Source organism: Parasteatoda tepidariorum, chromosome 5 (genome assembly GCF_043381705.1).
Source record: "Parasteatoda tepidariorum isolate YZ-2023 chromosome 5, CAS_Ptep_4.0, whole genome shotgun sequence".
Taxonomy (NCBI): Eukaryota; Metazoa; Arthropoda; class Arachnida; order Araneae; family Theridiidae; genus Parasteatoda; species Parasteatoda tepidariorum.
The window spans coordinates 65434020-65451017 of record NC_092208.1 but is presented as its reverse complement, the minus strand read 5'-3'; the positions used below and the strand labels follow the sequence as shown (position 1 = coordinate 65451017).

The following is a 16998-nucleotide window of genomic DNA, read 5'->3' as shown; positions in this document are numbered from 1 at the left end:
TTGTTTTATTCTTCATTTTGAACTTATATATATATATATATATATATATCCATCATAAAAGAGGCGTACTTGTTAAGAGATAGCACGTTTTGTGCTTGATTTCGTAATTGAAAATATCGTCTGCACTAATTAATTATCATATTTGAGATCAAGCCATCAAGATGGAATCCTAGAATGTGAAGATCCGATTATTAGATCGAAAATTATTAAGGATGGTCTTTTTTTTAAGCACTGTACATACAATGCCATCTTGTGCATAAAATAATAGTTTTTTAAACGTTCCAAAACAAATATGTGATGACTGGGAGTGAACGAGAAATCGCTCTGGCACGCTGGCATTGTCGGCTGGGAGATCAGAATGTTTCATGCTGGCACGAATACGAAACAGTCTTTGCGAAAGGGTTAAAGAGAAAAACAATAAATTGAAACTTCGAGATAAGGAACAAGAAGACAGTTTATTTTTTTTTGTAAACAATTACTGTTACTACACTGTCTAAAATACATAAATATGACGTATAACATTGATGAAATGCTTAACATTTTCATGTGTAAAGCTTTCTTACAGAGTTCATACATTCAAATCGAAGTTTTTTGTCTGAGTCTTTTGGCAGACAAAAAAGTAAACATTTTCCAACACAAACATATAATCTATGACAGAATAGGCACGTCGACGAGAGCTTGATCCATACATTTAAATATCACAGTTGGGGTTCAATGAGTTGTATTTTAGAATTCATAGCACTGTCATCCAAAAGGGTCACCCGAACTGATTACAGCCATAAACTTCAGGGAAATGATCAACAGCAGATACAGTGGTATCAACTGGACGGAGGTCATTCTTGAAGATCTGTTTTGGACTAGAATTGAAATTACAGAAAATATTAAAACAACCGTTATTGAAACAAATTGCAAAATGAAAAACATTTTTAAATGAAATATAATATTTAGCAAACACAACCATTCTTATTTTAATTAACCTTACACTTTAATTTATGAAAAAAAGCACCTTACTAATGATCGTTTTACAATATTTGAATAGTAAAGTTGGTAATATTTTGAAAAATAACAGACTTAATATGTAAAAATATAACAGGTTTTGAAAAGGAGAAAAAGCCTGTTATCTCTTTCCTTCTTTTCAAAACCTGTTATATACATTTTATGCATACATATCAGTAGATGAAATCATAACACGCTGCTAGAGTTCATGCATTTGTCGGTAAGAAAATTGACGCTAGTCTTAAAATTTATTAAATAATTAAGTTAGTCAAACCCATTGAATTGCGTTGACTATCGTTGCTACAAGAGGTCTCTGGTATTTATTATAAAAAAGTGTCTTTTTGCGAAGAAATTATATTAGGAAAACAAAACTTATGATACACACAGATGGTGTTGGATATATAGCAAAGCAAGTAAAAAGCAAAAATAACATTAAGGTGTCAAAAGTTTTGGCCCGATTATAAATTTGAAGCCGTATTTTTTTTTATCCCTCATCTTTAGAGAATCAAAATATTATGTTTGTTCAGAGAACGCTTATGTTAGCAACAGATATTCAATTACAGAAAAATTTAGAGTTATTGCAAAATCAGACAGAGTCATCTGTTTTCTTCCAAACACACAGAGATCATATTCTATCAAAGTGGTAAAATCACGTCAAATGCATGGATACACACATTCCACTCGAATATTTTTGATTGAGATGAATACTGGATGATTTCTTTGCATACCGGTTATATAAATAAAAGGTTCAGGGAAAAAAAAACATTTTAAATCCGTAATTATTTAAAGTAACAAAATATATGCTTTAACCTTAGACTTTAAATGATTTTGATTATAATGGTATTTAAATACTTTGAAGATACATAAAATACTTGATTCTGAGGTTTTAATATAATGTTTTTAATTGTTAGAAAATTTTTTAAAAACATGTGTTATTTTAATTTTTATTTTACATACTATTTCGGAGAGCTAGTACTTCCAGTTCGCCAGCTCTATACATGATGTTTCGAAAAAAAAACAGTATTTTTCTTTTTAAAACTATGTTATTGCTAACTGTTTTCCAATTATTTAAATAAAAGCAAAATGTCTTGGATGAAAAACATTTTTGAATGATGCTTTCATACGAGCTAGAACTGAATTTTCCTTAAGTCACTCATATGATGCCTACTTAAAATGTTCTTCTAAGTTTCATAAAATATAAATTTTTTTGCTCCAATGTTTATACTATGAAATAAAATATTATTCGGAAAACTTTCTGACGGCGCTGTTTTTAAAAGAAGATTCTTTTTCATATACTTCCACTCTTTGGTTTAAGAGTCTTTTGAAGACTTGAGACTGCCTCAGAACAGTTCTTCATTCTTTACGGTTCTGTGCTTTAGATATACATTTCTTAATTTTCACATTTTTCAGACGCGTTTCAACATCTTCCAACCATCTACTTTCTGTCTTCTGCGTGAACCAGAATCAACAGAATTTGATTCGAAGTCCTTTTTTAACTCTCTATTTTAATGCATGTGTTTCCCAGCCATTTCGTTCTCTTTATATTCGTATCATTCTCTTTATCTTTATATTCGTTACCTTGTATTCTTTTTATCTTTATATACAGTAGTGGCCAAAAATGTGGACATTTTTTGAAAGTTTCATGCTTTTCAACTTTGTGTGCTTGTAGAATATATTAATTTTCACTTAAATACAAACGTTTATATGTCAAATGAAGGTAATTTAATGTTAAATTTAATAATAAAAGCAGAATTAAAATATCTGTATTACAAAAAAAAGTTATGCTCATTTTAGGAGAACAAACAAACACAAATCGTTTTGAATAACGACGTGTTTTGTAATAAAAGCGTACTAGAAAGTCACAAACACTGCTCTTAGGACCAATCAAATGTTTGTAACTATAGTTTAGGTTATTTGGATGGTAAAAGTGCGGAATGATGCATACTAGTACAATTAAATAGAGTATTGCTGTTTTTGAATATTTTAAATCCTTTTTCAAATTAAACAAATTTTAAACAATGTCATCAACAAGAAGAACTAATTGGACATCTACAAAAAGAAGCCGAATCGTCATATTGAGAGAAAATGGCCTCTCTTATGCTGAAATTGCAAGACAAGTTGGTGATTCAGTGACTTGTTCTGGTGTACGAAAGTTCTGTTTACGTTATGAAAAAATGAAATCAGTGGAAAGTAAAGCCAAATCAGGCCGAAAAAAATGCACAAGTGCTATTGCCGATAGAAAAAAAAATTAATCGGCTATGTCTTCAAGATAGAAAAATTTCCCCAGATGCCATTAGATGTGAAATGAATATTGTGTATTGCAGTAAGTTCAAGAACAATAAGAAGAAAGTTATCAGGATTTGGACTACAAGCTAGAATTCCAAGGAAAAAACCATATTTAAATCAAAAGCAACGTGAAAAACGAGTTAAGTGGACAAAAGAACACATTAAATGGCCAGAAAATCAATGGAAGCAAGTAATCTGGAGCGATGAGAGTAAAATATAGCTCTTTGTTAGTGAGGGTAGAAAATACGTGAGACGTAGAGTAGGTGAAGCACTTCATCTTGATTGCATTGAAGCAACTACAAAAAACCCAACAAATGTCATGATTTGGGAATGTATGTCTGCAGATGGTGTGGACCGAATTCAAGTGATTGATGGCATCCTGAATGCCAAAAAATACATCGAAACTGTCCTGAAACCAAAATTGATACCTTCCCCAACAACGCACCACTTATTTTTCAGCAGGATTCAGCTCCATGCCCCACAGCAAAAGTATGCAAAGCATGGTTTCAAAATAAAGGCATAGATATATTACCATGGCCGGGAAACAGCCCTGATCTCAATCCTATTGAAAATTTGTGGCGACGTTTGAAAATTCTTGTACGAAAAAAGCGTTCATCCAATAAAAGACAACTTATTGAAGCTATAATTGTTTCTTGGCACCATGTGATTACGAAAGATGAACTCCAAAAACTCGTTCACTCGATGGAAAGACGCTGTGAAGCTGTTTTTAAAAATAAGGGTTATCCTACTAAGCATTGATTGTGTAAGTATCACTTTAAAAAAAATGCAAGTCTAAGATGGATCTTACTATTAGTTGCATGACTTTTTTTGTAATACAGATATTGTAATACTGTACTTATTATTAAATTTTACATTAAATTACCTTCAATTTGATATGTAATCGTTTGTATTTAAGTGAGAATTAATATATTCTACAAGCACACAAAGTTGAAAGACATTAAACTTTCAAAAAATGTCCACACTTTTGGCCACCACTGCATAATTGAATTGTTTATATATTCTTACACGATTACAGAAATACTTTTAATTTTTAAGACTCCATTTTCCTTGACAATTAAAATTTTTTTTCCCACCATCTTCTCAAATACTAACAAACTATCTTGATCTTTTTTCATGAATGTCCTGGATTCATTCCTATACTGTAAAAAATTCAGGATCAAACTACCGTAAAATACACCGGCGGCACTCAGAGTGCCGGTACTTTTCACCGTAAAATCCATTTTTACCGGAATATGTTATGGAGCTAAAAACTCTGATATACAGTGAAATCTCTTGGCAGCGACTACTCTCTGTTCCATAGTAAAATGATCGTTAATGGTAGGTCGTTCTTAGGGGTTAACTTTATTGATTTCAAAATGTTATGGAAGGTACATGAATTTTCGAAATGTTGATTTTACTCCCTGTTATTTTCTTGGTGCAGAAATGTCACTTATATTGAGGTCATAAAAACTGGACCGATGAATAAAATTTAGCGTAAAAAATGACCTTTACTGGGAAGTGTAAAAACAAATTTACCAATTTTGAATGACACTATTTTGAATAAATTACAAATTGTGTTTTTTGTTTAAGTTTGCATTTTATCTTATGTCAAATAAATTAGTAAACCTTAAAAAATGAGAAGAGGTCTGCTTGCTTAAAATACTTAGATTTTTTTTCGAAAATAACTTTATTTTTCTAATTTAACTTTCAACTCTAATTATAAAATTATTGATCCTGTTTAGAATACTTTGACTGAAGCATGAAGTTGTCGATCTCTTCCGGAAATCGTTAAAAAGAATTCTCTTACCAGGAGCCAATCTTAAAAATTTTGAATAAATTTTAATATACCTATTTGTTTTGTTAATATTTTTTATTTTGATATTTTTTCTTGATTACTTATTTGCATTTGGGTCAAAGTTTTGTCCAATCGCTGGTGGAAGTTTTTAATGTCTCTCCTAAAGGTTTTCTTCAAAGTCTATGGAATACCTATATGGAAAGTCTATGGAACGATATTTAAACTTTATCGGTTACAGCGCCACCTATAAAGCAAAATGCATAAACCTACAATTCAAATAAGGTTATTTTTTTGGATAATCCGAATCTGCAATAAAAAATAAGTGTTCATATTTAAGATTTCAAAGTTGCTCCCCACCTTACCGTCAGGCAGTACTAAGTGAAAATCGAGTTCGGTATCACTAGATAGCTTTAAAAAAATATTAATGTGACCATTTTCACTTTTTTGATTCGCTATATATTTCTCGAGATATTTGACCATTTCTGCACTTTTTTTACACCCAGAATATTTTTGAACTGTTAACAAACAGGTAATAAACAGAGTAACAGAACAAAAATTAGACGCAGCCTAGACGGTAACAAACAGGCAAATCTCCAAAATGATGCGCAAACGCAAGATGTCATTTGATTAAGTATCTCGTTGGAATTTAGAGATTCAGGGAACGACAGTATAATCAAGATTCCTTAATCATTAGCTGGCGGTGCTAAATGCCACTTTTATTATCCCTCAACAATACCGGAGAGGCACGATGAACTGGAATGAAAAATAAGAGGGAATATCTTTCTCAGTACCATTATTTGCCTCTTCTTATTGTGCTATTCAAATTGTAGCAAAAAGAAAGGTACTTAAAAGATAGCTTTTAAAGCAATAAATAAATCTAATAAAATCTAATGCTGTGATTACGGACTCCGTGTGATTTGATTTTCTTTAATGCATTCCTACGTATTCATTTAATTTAGAAAATAGGATTTTTAAGGAAAATTTACTGATGGTTACTTTAGTTGAGACGAACTAAGGAAGTATATATGTATTTGATCTTATCAATATTCCATTAATTTCTACTAGTGTTACTCGTATTTAAGACACACTAATAAATAGCATAAAAAATATAAAATACATAAATTTTTTAATTTTAGTTTTACGAAAATTCAGAAAACTCAATTACGCATGATTTTACAAATAGCAAAGAAGATCGCTGAATATTTATTTTCCCCTTTGCATTGGATTATAGATTATGAAGTAGAATACTGTGCTTGTACTTATTTGTATATTGAAATATTAAATAAATATAATAATAAATTTTAAGCCATGGCAAAAATTGATTTCGCATGTTAATGGTAAATTTTATTTATTTATCGGAAACATATTAAAAATAAATGAAAAAAAATATAGTCATCGAATCTTTTTTATATTAAAAATTGTTATATATTATTAGTCTGTATGTTATATAAAATTAAGTAGCTTATTTTACCATATCTCTTTTAAAATTATAAATACACATTTTCCTATATTTTAACTTTAGGTGCCAATAGTTCTATTTAGATCTTTTTTTCATTTTCTATTATCAGTACGTATAACTACAGATATGTTTTGAAGCTTTTTCAATTTTTAATATCCCTAACTTTTTCTGAAAAGAAATTGGCGATAAGTACATAACAAGAGTTCATTCAGTCATAATAATATAACAGATTGTTACCGTGGCTCATATTTTCTGTGATATGGAGTCCGGATGTTTGTTGGCGCAGACCGGATCCAAAGAACAGTTCCTCATTACTCATTGTGTACACCCTAGAAATGGTGGCTGTGCATTTTAATTTCATATTCCCTGATCTAAAATGTTGATCATTCACCGCAAATCTCAAATTTAAACTTGAAGTTTCTAATCCATCTGCATGCAACGTTGTAGAATGTTCCAACTCATTGTCTGGTGTCGCCTGAAATTAATGTTAAAATTAACTTTCTTTTAACAACTATAAATGCTGTTGTCACTTAAACCACAAAAAGAATCAGTCCACAATCTCGGTTGTAGTAATTATTAAACTAATTTACGGGATATAGAAAAAATACTAAAACAGTATGTCCCAAACTTCACGTATGAAGTAATTTTGAAAAGAATTAACTGCCAGTCAATTCTCTTCATTTTTATATTACTGTATAAATGTCACGGTATTTGAATTTCACGCGAATTTTGAATTACTTAAATCATGAAAAATCTTATGATTTAAAAGAAATACATAAAAGTAATATTAAATAAGATGTAGTTTACATAAGTATAACCTTTAACCTAATACTAATTTTTATCAAATACTATTGCATAATATTGTTTGTAATATTAAAATATCATTGATGCTGTGATGCCATTATAGGCATTACATATTCACTGACTTTTAATTTCTTTAATTTTATATATTCATTTAAGCATTCTTAAGCTAATTTTAATTAAATAAAGCAACCATTAAAATTTTTTCACATTTTACGAAAAGTGAATATAAATATTTTATTCTTTTCTTTACAATCAATTTAATAGCTAACTTTTTAATTCAATACAAATATATAGCTTCTTAATGCACTGTCGTGACTGAATCGAATATCAAAATCTATTTTTAACTCTTTATTCCTTAAGCTACTTTATATCTCTAACCACAAAAAATATTCCAATTACAGGGTTATATTAATTCTTACGATCTTATTGGTGACTAAGCTGTAGCCAGATTATTTAAAGTTTAATACTAATAATGTCGGGTTTTATTTGTTTTTTGCTATTTTATTTACCATTAAATCACTAAATTCATAACGTGTCTATTAGGAACTATTCAGTTACTGCCCATTTAAAATTCTTGGTGTTAAGACTAGCGGTTTTGCCCCTTAGTGTGACCGTTATTAAATTATAAAATCAAATCGTAATAATCGTTTTCGTGTTAAAATAATGCATATCTTTATTTTGTGATTTTTCATTTTATGAAATAAAAATATTATAAAATTCTCACTAAATAAGGCAAATCTTTAATATATATGTTTAATAATGCCTCCTCACAAAAACGCATAGGTACGGTGGAACATTACCATTATTACGATAATTATTCTTCCGTAAAATCTAGATCCAATGATATTATAGAGGCTTATTTTAAACTGGCATTACGAATGCATCAATCAAAAATCAATTTTCTTTAGATACAACAAACTAAGCTCCAAAATATAATAAATGCATACAGAGCGTTCATGCCTATTTTGTATTATGAAATAAATGCATCTACTAGTAACAAAACATAATTTACTGAAATATTTAAATTTGTAATTTGCATATTTTAAAATAAATCTTGTATGGAAAAATTTTGCATTGAAAAATATATGACTTTAATAAATTTAACAAAAATATCTTTTTCAAAAAATATAAAATACAAAATAGCTGAACGAAATATTTGAATTTTACAAACATTTTTTTTCGTACATAATTCTTTTTACATTGCATTAATTTGTTTTTATGAAAACATAATTAGTTTTTTGTTTGTTTGAATATCACTGCTTAAAAAGGCTACTTAAATTCTGTTTGGGAAGTTTCAAATAAGTGAACATTCAAAAAATCATCAAACTTAATCCATACAAACGATATTAATTATAGTAATGGCATTAACAAAAATCTTGAAATGTACGAATAAAAAGTCAGTTTATCTAATTTGAATAATTTATTAGTTTGAGAATAAAAATTAATGAAATACTAGAACAGATATTTTTTAGTATAAAAGTTACTTTTAATGCAAAAAGTAAAAGTTTCAATACAACATATTTTAATTAATTAAAAAAAAGCAGCAAATAAATTTAAATAAAATAAAATTGGAAAAATTATTATCGTTTTTTTTTAAATCTGGAGGGTTCACTTTTTAGCTAATTAAATTCATTAAAAGTAAAGAGTAATCCCATAAAAAGTTAATAATTCTTTTTAAATTTTTTCACTGCTTTTGAGAAAATTTATGCATTTTGTTATAAATTCAAATACATGAAATAAAATAAATTCTGCAAACTTATATCTGTGATCAATAACTAAAAATTTTCCGTAAGACAAATATTTTCGTTTCTTCCGTGAAACAGTGCTCTACTTTAAACTAAAGCAAACAAGTAGTTATCTATATAAAACAAAACAAGCTATCTAGTTGATAAAAAGTAAAAAAGAAAAAAATGAGTATTTACTATAAAGTAAAAACAAATATAATAACAAAAACAAAAGTCAGTTATGCTGACAACATTTTATATATTCAGTCCTGCTTTCTTTAGTATTTCGCCGTGAGATTTAGAATTTTTCTAGTGTTTTATTCATGCATATTTAACTCTAAATTCATAAACATGCAAAAGGAATACACTATTCATAAAGATTCGTCGAACGGTCTCGGAAAGTATTTAGAAGTTAGCCTTTCTATATTTTTCAATTTAAAAGTTTAAGTATTGACGTATTCTGGGCAGTCTATGAAACCAATGTTAATGAATCTAATATTAAATGTCAACTCACATCTTTGGTGTGCATTCAATTTTTACTTTATTCCTCATAAGGATTGTCAATATAAATATTACGGGCGGTGGTTACGGAATACCTTGCATAGGCAAGCCGCCACAGGGAATGTTAGGACTGGAAAAGCCTGTAAGAAATAGTACTCACTCAGTCAAGTGATCAGTGTGTAGTTTACACCAACCACTGCAAGAGAGCCTACGAATTCCGCATCCGGCATGCACCGACCAACCACAGTGCTGACGTGAAATATCCTCAGTGGTAGACGGATCATGGGTTAGAGTCCCCTTGCCGTCAGGCTAACCGTGGGTGGATCTCGTGATCTTCCTATCCAACTAACGCAAATGAGGGCTAGTTTTATCAAAAAGTTCTCCACGAAGGCAAATTTCTCCCAATACTCGATCCAGGAGTTCCCTTGTCTTCTGGATTGGGTTCAAAATTACAAGGCTACGGAGTTGAACAGGAGTAGTCGTAAACCCATAAAATTGGGCCGGCTGTTCAACGACGGATAAAATAAAATAAAATCACTACAAGACTTCACTTTTTTATTCAATCATATTTCTAAGCTTAACGTTAGTGTTAGAGTCCTTTTGTTGAGCTTTGGCGAAACATGTTCAGTTTTCGGGGTTAAGCATGGCAAATTTATTAATCATTTACATTAAAGTCCTTGCATTGAACTTTGGCAGAAAAGGTTCAATTTCCGGGGAAAAGTTCGACAGAATTAATAATCAATTACTCTCTAATCCTGATTTTTTTTAAAAAACAGAAAAACCATTCAAATCAAGATTCGAAGATATCATTTGTAATCATAGAACGTCATTCTTTGTAATAATAATTCAAAATTATAAATGCAAAATACTTACTAATTCGTCATTAATGTACCATCTGAGAGTAGCTGCAGGTTTAGACTTAGAAGAAGTACAATTAACTGAAACTGTATCTCCAAGTCGATACTTAGAGCGTCCACCTGTTATGCTAGGCCCCTCTGTTGGCAGAACTGTAAGATAAAATTTTTAAAACGTGAATCAGTTAATAAGGCATATTAGACAATAAAAAAATAAACACGTTACGTTAAATCATACGCATACTAACATGTTGTAATTATATATTTTAATAAAAATTCAGAAAAATAAAGATGGTGATGTTTATTCTCTATAACTTAAGAGTCAGTCATTGGTGTGCATCGAATAAAAAAGTAATAAGTTTTAGGATCAAATGCATAAATCTAATCCTACCGAAACTTAAATGAGCGATAAGTGCCAAAAATTCTATTTGTTCGATTAAGTTTGTAGAGAAAACAACATTTTGAAAATAAACTATTTGAACAAAAGTTTAATACAAGCAAAGGGTTGCATATTTTATAAGATACATAATTATTAAGATATAGATTGCCTACATCATTTATGCAGAATTGAGATAATAATAATATTTTCTTGAACTCACGTTAAGAATAGTTTTTTATTCTCAAATTTTCGAATTCTATTAATGTGAAGGCTTTTTAACGAGTTAGTTAAACAGCATCGCCTAATTTGAGTACAGATTATTTAAGCAAGACTTCCGCGTCCGTTTCGAAGTGAGGGGGGGGGGATGTAACTTATGAGGTGAAAGGGTTCTAAAATAAAATAAAAAGTTCTGTGACGTTTTATGCTTTAAGATGCTGCATGAATCTGTGGATTATCTTCTTTCCGCCAATGAAATTTATGCGTAGTACATCTGGCTAGTACAGCAAAGGTAACATATGAAGAAAATATTTATTATTTGGTAAAATTTGACACATTAATATATAAAACCTATGATCGGATTAGTTCTTTCATTGTGATTAGATGTAACGTAATACATAAACTCATTAACTAGTTTTACCGATATTACATTGATTTTAATAATTTTTGTAAATTATTCAGTGTTGCAGCTCCATCAATAAGCTTTTAAATTTTATTAAAATACTACAACTCCACCTAAACTATGGTAGTTTAGTGCACGCACGTACCACACTTTTTGAAGGTTTTCTAAATTTAGGGAAAAATGACCGACGACAGTATATCTATTCTATTAATCAAGTTAGGTTAAGAAAATTTTTACCATAATGGTTTTGAAACCGTTTACAACCGTTACGTTTAAAAAACCGTGAATATAATACTATACGTTTTTGTAACTACTTAAAACTGACACAGTTTCTGAACCATCAAAATGAAACTTAAACGAACATTGGAGTTCTGTGGGTGCTGCTTTATTTACGCGTGGATGACATTTTCGTATTATAATAGTCCAGGGTCACCAATTGAAAAGTGCAGGACACAGGAAACTCCTCATGTATTGAAGCAATGGAAGAAATATAGTAGTATAAAAGCTGAAATTCAACTCCCTGTTCATCCATAAGGTGGGTCCAGATGGCACGTATACAATTCTGGTTGCAAAATTGTATTAGTAAGGAACAATCAAAATTTTTTTTTCTTCCCATAAAGAGTTTTAACCTCATCTTTTTTACTGTTATTTGACTGTTTCGGTTGAATATAGTAAACTAACAATTGAATAAATTGCTATTTAACCATTTTCACCGAGAAATTTTTAAAAGTGTAGAATTGATCATTCGGGACGAATGATCATTTGGGGTCAGTACTAGTTGAAAATAAACGCAATGAAAAATACCAGACAATCGCAAGGACTTTATTGGTGTCTCTTTACTTTAACAGAAATATCAAATCAACTAAAACTATTGTCTATAATAAACTGAAAAAAAAATCTCGTTCCTTAGGAATAGTTAAAAAAAGCAATCTAATAAGCGCAAAAGGGTTTTGTATTTTTAGTCAAAATTGTTCAACTTATAACGGAATAAACTGAAATATAGGACTATGAGGATACGTATTTGTTAAAATAAAAAAACTTTAGAGTAAATAACCTAGATATTTTTCGAAACCTATTATAGTGGATAGCCATATTTCCCTTCATTTTAAAAATGAATAAAATATTTGTTTTTAACTATTAGTTTCAATAGCTATTTCAAGCTTGTTTTCAAAGTTTAAATTATCAAAATATTTAACAGTTAATTTTAATTAAATGCGACTAGAAATTTCGAAATGTATAGTAAGATCTTTTTCTAGCATAATTTAAAATTGAAGAAATATGCAATTTTGTTTAATTACGACAACTAGGTCTTGAGAAAAATATGTGTGTAGTCATAAAAAAGTTTTAAATTATAATAATCAGCCATAAAACATGTTGTTTCATGCAAAACCTTAATTTACTTTCAAATAGCGTCATTAATTTTTCATAAATCTAAGTACTTATATTAAAAGAAATTTTAGTTTCTTTTAAGCAGGTCCCATTAAACTGCTGTGAAATAAATATAAAGAGAACGCATAAGTGCTTTGACTCATAGTTTAGAAACAATTTCAATTTATATGACTTTAAGGAGAAACATATATTTACAGCATAGAAGTTGTTAAGATAGGGTAAATTTTAACTAATTTGTTTAAAATTGTTACTTTTTTTACAGTTAACATCTGAAGACTTATTTCTAACATTCCTTTATAATTCTATTGAGATAAATTAATTATCTTGAAAATCTGAAATAAGTCTCAATTAACTATAAATTAATTGTAATAAAAATGTTAAATATACGTCTAATTGTATACTAATCATGAGGAAGCTTAAAGTTTTTTTTTGTTGTTATATGTAAAAATAACTGAGAGAAATTAAAATAAGCATACTGAGCAACTGAGCAACTGAGAGAATTTTAATCAAGCATTCTTTATTGCTAGTTTTAATTGCGACTATCAACTTCAATTTAATAGTTGCTGATTATTTCCCATCTGTTTTGATAGAGTCCGACCAAATTATGGATTTAATACTAAACAATGGAATTAGTAAAAACTTCTTGAAATTTTACTACATCTACACAAATTTTATAAAGATTCTATCGATAATAGTTGCTTATTCATTTTATTCTAGCGTTTATATAATAATATTATTTTAAAGATTTTTTCATGCATAATAAATAAATGGCATATGCTTCGTATTATTTTTTCAAGAAAACTATTTTCTTTATAAACCTAAGATAGTATTTTGAACAATATTATCTTGCAACTGCTCAAACTGTATTATAATAGCATGCAATAATATTCTTAAAGGATTAATTTACATGATAATTTCTAATCGTATTCGGTATACTTTGCTTTTAATTGATATAATAATTCAGCAAAAGTATTTAAGTAGAATTTCTATGAGAATTTGTAGATTTATTTGAGAACGTGCTCGACTTTTTGTGCAAATTTGATTAAGTTAAAACTTTTGAACCAGGTGCATGATTTAAAAATTATCTTTGATACTTATGTATAAATGTTCAACATACACATTTTAAAAAATTTCCGGATCAAATTACGGTATAAAGTACTGGCACTTTGAGTGCATAATCTGTAAAATTCATTTCACCTTAAAATCCAATAAATATTATACAGTAATATTTATTCAATAGTTTTAAATTTTCCTAATTTTTACGATAATTATTGTTTAATTTCATAATTTAGTTTAATTTCGCAAACCTTTAATAATATTTATTTAATTGGAGTGATTTTATTATTTTACGGTAATTATTATTGCAAAAATTACGGTATATCAGATTTTTTTGTTCCGTAACATATTAAGGTAAAAATTGGCTTTGCGGTAAAAAGTACCACCACCCTGAGTGCAAGGGATTTTTACCGTAATTTGATACGGGAATTTTTGCTGTATACCAATTACATTTCATGCACCTTATTTATTGATGGACATAGTAATTGTTACGAGATAATTATTTTTATTCTATCGTAAAACCATATATTTTAATAAATCATGAAACCATTAATTTTTATTTTTTATTTATCACTCATATTATTACCTCTTAAGTATTTAGTTCCTTCTTGTTATAGAGTTTGTTTACCAACCAGATCGATATTTTGGGTGAAAAATATAGAAGAATTAAATCTGAGGCATATAGTTCAATAAAAATTAAATTGAAATATTAGTTACACGAAAAAAACAAACAAACCAGAAAGAGTTTTTTGAATATTGAGCGTCTACCTAACTAAAAGGAACCTAATTTAAAAGACTTTGTAAAGTATCACCAAAACTTAGTAAAGTATCATCTAACTTAAAATAACAAACATTATTTTAATAAATATGAAAAAAAAGGAAAAAAAAATAGTTTGGTGAATTTTTTGGTATAAAAATGGTACTGAAATATTTACAATAGATGTAGTCAATTACGTTGCATTGAAATCGAGATTAATTTATAATGACCGCAATAGCAAAAACAGCAGTTTTGTTTTGTATCTTTTACTAAATGTATGGTAATAAGAACTATAATTTTAAAAAACAGAATTACTTGTAAATCGTTGCCATATGAATGGAATATTTTCTAAATAAATGGTACAAAAACCGTACATTTTGGTTCGTATAAGCAACATAGTTTTTTTAAACCAGAAATGTCATACCCATACAGTACGGCAATTTGACCAGAATATGTTCTTCCGCTTACAAACATATATTTGAAATTTATTAAAGTTGTAGATATAAGTCTGCAAATTTGCATAAAAATTTCCCTAAATTTGGAAACTTACATAATAATACATAATCTAACTTGGTAAATGCCCTAAATCTTTAAATAGAAAATAAATTCATACCGAATACTTTCATCGGCTTTTCAGCTTCTACTGTTTGAAATTCTGGAGCCTCTGCTGATACTTCACATCTGTATACACCAGCACTATTCAGATCCACGTGGCGTAAATAAACAGATTGGCTGCCGGATTTTGAAAGCTATAAGCATTTAAAAAACATTTTAATGATAATAATTAGCATCTTCACATTAATAGGAAAATCTACTAATAATAAAGTTAGCAGTATTGTTCACAGAATATAGGTTAAGGCTATACTGAATTATAATTTGCGATCAATACTTATAATGGATTGTTTTTATACGCTTGTTCTATTTTTTTTGGAAAGAATCAATCATGATGCCTTTATAGGCATTACATATTTGCTAGCTTTTAAAATTTATTTAATTTTATAAATTTAATTTTTTTTAATCATTCTTAATCTTATTATGATTCATTTAAATGAATTATTTAAATTTACTCACAGTTTATTAAAAGTGAATATAAATACATTTATTCGTTTTCTAACGATCAATGTAACGGCGTACTTTTTAATTCCTTGCAAGTGAATAACTCATTAATTCACGGTCGTAGCTATTCCAATATGAAAATCTATTTTTAACTCATTTATTTTTCTTAAGCTGCTTTATTTCTCGAACTACAAAAATATTTCGGTTACTGGGTTTTAATAAATTATCAAGCTCTTTTGGTGATGTAGATGTAGTTAAATTATTTAAAGTTTAAGCGGCTAGATTAATCAAATTTTTAAATTAAGTTTATCCTAAAATTTTTAAAATTTATTATTAATTCATCATTTATTAAATAATAATAGCGAGGGGACGGCTTTGCTTTTGGCTATATTATCCATGGATAACTAGTCTATTTTGGATCTCTTCCCATGTTCGGTGTCCGTTAGTAACTAGCAACTATTTATTTACTGATAATTTAAAATTCTTGACGTTAGGACGGAGTTATTATTAGATGTCCGATGACCCTTAAGTCCAACCTAATAATTACAAAAATAATCATATAAAAACGGAACTCGTCGTTTCTCTAGAGCAGGGGTGTCAAACTCGCGGCCCGTGGGCCGCATGCGCCCGAGGTTAATATTTTTGCGGCCCAGTCAATATATCCGAAGCAAAGTAAAAATAAAATAGAAATGTGAATTAGAAACGAAACCAGCATATAAAATTATAATATACTTTATTTATAAACTATATGGATCATTTTAAATCGTACGCACGAAAATGTGAAATTCTAATTGGCTGAAATGGAGTCCGTTTCACACTAAGCTATCAATTAGATAGTGCATATTCAGGTTTAGCCTACTATAGCGAGTTACGTTGGTTATCTTGCTCCATGGTTCTCAAGCAATTCTGGGATTTGAAAGAAGAAATATGTAAGTTTTTACAAATTAAAAATCAAGATACAAGCTTGTTCTAAGATCAAATATGGTTGCACGATTTATCTTTTATGGCTGATATAACCAAACACTTATCTGATTTAAATTTATTGTTACAAGGCAATGATCAGATCATTACGAGCATGTTTGACATAATTAAAGCATTCAAATGTAAACTATTTCTTTGGAAAAGGCAACTGAAAAGTGACGATTTAACTCACTTCCCAATGTGCAACAAGAACAAATCTAGTTTAGATGATACTGTATCGTATCAAAAATATACAGAAAAAAATTTCAAATCTTAGAACAGAATTTGATACAAGGTTTAAAGATTTTAATTCTTTGGAAGACAAATTTTGCTTGTTTTCTTCGATTATAGACTCAGTACCCA

At 28.8% G+C, this 16998-nt stretch overlaps 1 protein-coding gene across 1 annotated transcript in view; it reads right to left on the bottom strand.

Annotated features, from left to right (window-relative positions):
• Nucleotides 1–436: 436 nt before the first annotated feature.
• LOC107449976 (cell adhesion molecule 2) overlaps nt 437–16998 on the bottom strand; it is a 114482-nt gene continuing 97920 nt past the window's right edge. Inside the window, exons 3-6 of the mRNA XM_016065671.3 lie at nt 15233–15368; nt 10439–10572; nt 6774–7011; nt 437–857 (exon numbers count right to left, since the gene is read on the bottom strand). Of these exons, the coding sequence (XP_015921157.1) occupies nt 745–857; nt 6774–7011; nt 10439–10572; nt 15233–15368 (621 nt within the window). The 3' untranslated portion in view covers nt 437–744. The remainder of the gene's footprint in view (nt 858–6773; nt 7012–10438; nt 10573–15232; nt 15369–16998) is intronic.